The sequence below is a fragment of the Callospermophilus lateralis genome, chromosome 1, assembly GCF_048772815.1.
Source record: "Callospermophilus lateralis isolate mCalLat2 chromosome 1, mCalLat2.hap1, whole genome shotgun sequence".
In the NCBI taxonomy this organism is placed as follows: Eukaryota; Metazoa; Chordata; class Mammalia; order Rodentia; family Sciuridae; genus Callospermophilus; species Callospermophilus lateralis.
The window spans coordinates 43,231,837-43,238,324 of record NC_135305.1 but is presented as its reverse complement, the minus strand read 5'-3'; the positions used below and the strand labels follow the sequence as shown (position 1 = coordinate 43,238,324).

At 42.9% G+C, this 6,488-nt stretch overlaps 1 protein-coding gene across 4 annotated transcripts in view; it reads right to left on the bottom strand.

Moving 5' to 3' along the window:
- Positions 1-583: 583 nt before the first annotated feature.
- Positions 584-6,488, bottom strand: part of St7 (suppression of tumorigenicity 7) — a 262,405-nt gene continuing 256,500 nt past the window's right edge. For all 4 annotated transcript variants that reach the window (XM_076861670.2, XM_076861677.2, XM_076861683.2 and 1 more), the window contains one exon: positions 584-853. In XM_076861670.2, the coding sequence (XP_076717785.1) occupies positions 758-853 (96 nt within the window). In that variant the 3' untranslated portion in view covers positions 584-757. The remainder of the gene's footprint in view (positions 854-6,488) is intronic.

Genomic DNA, 6,488 nt, shown 5'->3' with positions numbered 1-6,488 from the left:
GGGAAAACCTTGGCAATGTAGGTAGTCAGGGTCTACCATAGATGGTTGAGTCTCATCAGAAGTTGCCTTTGCACAACTAGTTTTCAAACAGAGAACACAAAATGATTCCTGGAACTGCAGTGTTGAGTACTGTATAATAAGTAGAGTCTCTGAGCTAGAACCTATGAAGGCACATACCTCTGTTTCATTCATGCTCCCTGACATTGATTCTGGAAGCTTTTCGTGTGTGTGTGTGTGTGTGTGTGTGTGTGTGTGTGTGTGTATGTCCATGGCCTATGAGGATACTTGATTTGGGGTTAGTAGTTTTGCCATTTCGTTTTCTAATCTACCAGCTGTGATGGATTCTAAGGGCCTGCTGAGATGAGTTCCATCAGCGAAGGAAACCACAGGGTGGCATTTCAGTGGACCTGGGTTCCAGGGAATTAATGTCAATCCACAGGTTTATGTGGAATCCACACCAACACTTTTAGGGTTGGAAGGAATATATAAGAAGATACAACTGGTTGCTGCAATACACAAAAGTTTATTTTTTACTTTTTTCTTTTTTTCTGGAGGCAAAATAAAATAGAACTGAACATCAATGGATTTTGTACAACAAAAACAGCTTTTAATATGGAACAGACAGTCCATGAACATTTTAAAATCTCGGAATGGCTTCCCTTTTCAAAGTCATGCTTTCTTGCGGTCCACGAGGAGTTGGCACAGAAGAGCCAGTGGCAGCTAGCTGGGAGAGGAGGCTGAAGGATGGTGGTTCCCCTCAGATCCGCGTCAGCTGGTGCCACAGACTGGATGGGAGGATGCTTTCCACTTTCTCCATGACAAAGTTTAGGGGGGCAAACAAAGTGCTGAGGAACTGAAAAGAACACAAAGACCCAGGAGTCAGGGAGGCTTGTTCAAGATGACAGAAGGAACCTCTCCAACCCACGCCCGCATCTCAGGATGTTTCATCATTGTGGGGGGCTCACAGGCTGCAGTCATCTTCATGTTTACAGGAAACATCACCCGCCAGTCAAAACTGCATTCCGGCCCCGCCCCAGCACTGGTAGATAAGCGGAGAAGTGTCTGCTGATGGCCTCCCTCCCAGGGAGCTGCCATGGCTCTGAGGTCCGGGATCTGCTAGCTGCCCATGTACATGATGGGTGTTATCAAACAGGAATGTCAGATGGGTAGCAAGTGGGCACAGGAGTTAGAAAACAGTGACAATTTAGACCACCTGCTTGTCTAGCTGGGTGTAGAACTCATTTCAAATGAAAAAGACAATTTTTTTTTTTAAAAAAGCAAACCTGTATGTCTATTGTTTTGACATCCTGTTGAATCCCAAATGCCTGCAAGGCCCAGGTTTGTTTCTGAATGACCCACTTGGTGACATGCATCATGGGAGCCGGGGGAAGGCAGCAAGCTGCTATTCTATGAAGCACTTGTCCTTGTTCAAGGGGGCTGTTCTGAGTAATGCATCTTTGCAGACTCTTTCATTTGGTTACAAAATTCCTTTCTGCTTTTCATGTAGTGAATAATGCTCATTAGATGTGCTTTTAAGAAAGCCAAGCTGCTTTGCCTGAGACTCACTTGTCATAAGTCCATTCTGGTTATATTCTTGTAAAGAATCAACTTCATGGGTTAGATGGATTGGGGTGTGGCTCAGTGGTAGTTTTTGCTTAGCATGCATAAGGCCCTGGGTTTATTCCCAGTGCCAATTAAAAAAAAAAAAAGGAATCAGCTTCATTCCACAAACCATCTAGCATCTGGCAGAAGTGCCCTGTTCTATTCAGGGAGGAGGAGAGGGATATTTGGATGGTTCTCTTGCCCTCTGTTCAGAGCCAAGACACTCACTTTCTAGGGTTTAACACCTTGTTCTTTTACTATGAAGTCCTTTGTCCTAATTCCTTATCCTTAGCACAAAAATTTCCCATGCATGTGTAATGTAGGGGGTAAGTACATAAGCAGAGGGGAACATGGTTTTGAGGGCACACAAGTTTATCAGACAATGAAGTCAGTGAAATTAAAATGGGCTCCTCTCCTGATCACATGATCTATGGGTTGTAGGCCTTCCAAAGGAGGTATAGTGGATGAGTGTCCCAAATTCACTGGCCTCAGAAAAGACCTTCTTTTTTTTAAAAAAAAAAAAAGGAAGGAAGGACGAACCTTCTAGTTCTTGTGTTGTTGTTGTTGTTTTAAAGGACCTGTAACACATTATAGCTGGATCATCAAGTGTGAGATTTATAAAAGAAAACTCAAGATAGTCTCTCCAATTCATCTTTTACATCAACTAAAATACATTTACCCAGGACAGTACTGAGGTTCTGAGTGAGATATAGAGGAGTCTAGGACAAAACCACCACTGTCAGGAGGCTCAAAGCTCAGTGGTAGAGGAGGGAAGGCCATTAGGATCTGAACAGAGCAAAGGAATAACCAAAGAGACCATGACAGCAATCACAACAGAAGGCCAGAGAAAGCACCAGGAGGGTTCAGAAGAGGGAGAGAAGCTTTCTGTGGAAAGGGTCAGGAAAAACTCTGTAAAGTGAGGCAACTGAAATAGATTCTAATGGATGCTGGGAATGCCAAAAGATAGAGATGAGGTATGGATGTTAGGACAGATATATGAGCACTGCAGGCCCTCTATGTTCAATCAACATCCAGAACAGAACTGAGAAAGCAACCAGTATGGCCAGAAGATAGTAACTGATTCTTTTTAGTTGGAATAGTTAATGGTGGAGTTCAAAAGTGACTAGAAGAATGCTGGGAAGTAATGGTATCCTTGCCAGGCTGGATTTGTAGTCAGTGCTTGAGCAAAGTTAGGACGACTCTTTCCTCCAGTGGGAGTTACATCTATAGTGATTTCTGATAACTTTGAATTATCCTTGGTTGAGTGCACAGGCACTTGGGATGTTCACCCTGCAGGATGGACAGTATCCCCTTCTCACTTAAGCTGGACTGGCCACCATGAATGCAGCTGGAAGGCATCGTGGGGAACACTGGGCCCAGGAATGAGTAGCCAGTGCTCAAGCTTCCTCTGAAAGGGTTTGTAAAATCCTGGTTATGAGAGGATCATGTGGAACAAGACTACTGATCACATTAAACCAATGTAACATTATAAGATTTTATATATACATGATTATATATGTGTATGTGACACATACACATATAGAGAGAGACCACCAAGGCTCCACAGACCACAGCCTTTGCTTATAATGACTCCATAAAAAGGAGCTAAGTTCTAAAGTGGTGTGGGAAAACCACTGACCACTGACAGGTGTTAGAAGATGGAGCTCAATAAACAAGGTGATATTGCTGCTGGTTATCATACCCTAAAGACTTGACCCAAACCAGATTTAGAACTGCTGAAGCTGTGATAGAGTGGGGATGGAACCGCTGAATATAAGCATGGGCAGTGCAGTTAGATAAAAGGAAATGTCTAAATGCTGGACAATTCTGCACACTAAAATGTGGGGGGTGTCAGGGAGCCTCACTTGAAGATAGAGAATGAAGGGAGCTGATGTTACTAAACTGGTTCAAAATAAAGACCCTTTTTTTATTTGTTTGCATCATTCTGGGCCCTGGACCTTATCTGAATTAAAACACACACACACACACACACACACACACACACACACACACACACACACAAAAGTAAAGCCTCTGAAAACCAAGAGGATGGCTTTACCCTGCTAGATGCCTACAGCTGCCTCCTCATCCCACATGCACAGCAAGATGCAGGGGTTCCTTCTTTCCTGGACCATACCTTCCTTTTCAACAAGGTTCTAGGAAAGAATGAAGCCCCACTGCCTCCAATGTATGTAATAATTTCTCTCTTGTGTGTCTAAAATGTTCTATCCTTGCGATAACTCAGAAAGGTTCCTTTGAGTTTTTTTCTAGAAAGCCTAGTTTACTCTCTTGAACAATCTAGTTGAGAGGCACCCCCCTGATTACTAAGCCATTTTCCTTCTTAGTGTACCTCTCCAGATCTCTCCCCACCCCATTTCCCACAAGGAAGAAGATAATGTGGAGAGGCAGAGGAAGCCACTAAGCCCTTTCTTTTTGTGACAGAACAAAGTCATTGGCTTTCATCAGGAGGTAGTAAAAAAAAAAAAAAAAAAAGTTTGGAGGAGCAAGCCCTGCTCCTCAGGATGCCTTGGGATGTTTGAAAATTAATACTATTTGGCAAAAAACAAAACAAAACAAAAAAACAACCAATGTACAAAGAGAAACAGCAGTTTTACTTATAGACTTCAGGGAAATTTATTGCCTGAAAAGTTAAGTCTGAGTGAGGAAAACCAGGCAACCTGCAGCAGCCATCTATCTCAATGTCCAAAACTTCTGTCTAGAGGGCAGAGATACATGGTCAAAATTTTAACCAAAATGCTCCATAATTCAATCAGTGTCCTGTGGTGAGAAAAAGCAACTGAACTAATAAAAAAGAGAGAGTGACACTTCAATGGCCTGATCCTCCTTTCCCGAAACACCATTACTTAGAAGAAGGTCATGGCTCCCAACATGCTTCCTTAGCATTAGAAATGCCTCTGCTTATCTGAATAAGTTCCAGGTGCCCTATTGCAAGCAGAGAATTGACATCTCACTGTAATCAATATCAGACTTCAAAGAGGTCAGGGCCTATAAGTGAAGATGAGCCAGAAGTCAGAGGGCTCAGGCTCTGGGAAGGAGAGAGACCAGAGGAGGAAAGGCAGGACCCTTGAGAGCAAAGGGGTCAGACTGCTGACCTTCCCACGTTCTGTGAGGAGCTGGGCTTGCAATGATAACTTATTTATATGAGCAACCTTATCTTGGTAACCAAACATTCTAGAAACAGTTAGCCCTAAGTCATTGAGGTAGATTAGATTAGGGGAAAAGCCAGTTGAAGCCTCCTCTATTTCCCAGTGGCTTACACTTGGCTATGAGCTTCCTTACTGGCTGCGAGTCGGGTGTAAACACACTGGAGAGTTCTTTCTGTGTCTACTAAAAGTCATTATACCGGGACATTATCTCAGGAGAGGGCTGAGAAAATCACTTTCACAAGCTGCAAATGAGAGCAGGCAGCCTGTGGGGCAGGGCAGCTGTGATAACCTGTGGGTGTGGGGCAGGGGCTTAGGGAGGGGCCTAATGGAGTGACCAGGGTAAGATGTGGAGAAAACCTGAAAGGGGGGTGTTTAGGAATGGAGTGGGTTTGTCTCATTCAGGCCATCCATCTTACTTTACCACCAAGTCTCTCCAGACGTTTTGGAAATTGCTAGACCTGCATGAAGGGGAAGATGAATGTGATGATCCTCCAGGCAGAGGTTTAAAAGTAAACTTACCAAAATTACATTAGAAAATTCTGGGTAGCTGACCAAATTACTACTCTTTGGGGGAATATAAAACAGGAGAACCCTAAAGGTAGGTTTATGTTTTGTTCAATTACTAGATTCTAGACTCAAAACCAAAGTTTTGGAAGCTTAAATGAGGAAAGTAGCCTCTTGTCTAATATCTATCAGGAACTCAGTTCTCCAATATTCTGGAATGCTGTAGTACTTGTAGTAACTATAGTACCGTAGGACTGGACTGTTGTACAGCCACTCTAGAGAATATCCCGTCATATTTTATTAATTCTCTCCTTGCTTCACAATCCCCTTGATGGTTAAAATCATCTCAAGTTATTATATTACTCTTCATTCATACTGTGATTCTCAGCTCTACTTGTACACCTGAATCACTTGGGGAGCATGTGACAACTCAGATGCCCATGCTGCTCTCAGGTCAATTAAGCAGGAGTTCCTGGGCCATAGGTGGGGAAGGCATCAGCAATATTTAAGCTCCCTTAATGATTCCAAGACTCAGCTAGGCTGAACCCACTGATTCCTGGAAGGCCTTTGTCTGAACAGCTCTGAGAGCCTATAATGCAGCTTCAAATAACTGCTCAAAGGTTTGGCCTTCATGAGACTAGAATACTTAGAAGGGAACATGGTCCTCAGTACCCATCCTCAATGTCTGACAGGGTGTTTCTTCACAGTATAGACTCCTAGGTGTGAACATCAAGATTCTGAATGTTGGTGGTATGGACAGGTGAACTCTATGCATGTTAGAGGCTGAGCACCTTGGTACTGATCCCAAACTACTACCAAATGCTACTCATTATTTCAATGACCAATACCAGAATGACGAAGATATTTTTACAAATATGTTTTAAAAATGTTTAAGGGAGAAATAGAAAAGGAGGAACATTTATTGCTTAATGCTTTAAATGTATTCTCCCTTTACCTTTTACTAAGTTATACTCTAATTTTCTCAGTGCTTTGGCAACTACTTTTCCTCGAGGTTGGGTGGAGAGTACATGAAAATAATGCACAGCATAGGCCCATAAACAGAGAAACATCCAAGATGGCAGCCTGAGTGATACTGGGTTTAGAAATCACATCAGGTAGAGAAGACTTAAGGAAATTTAAAATAGTCTGCCTGGAGGAAATAGAAGGTAGTCAGTCAGAGGTTAAAGGTGGCCATGAACAGATGAGCTATCCTAA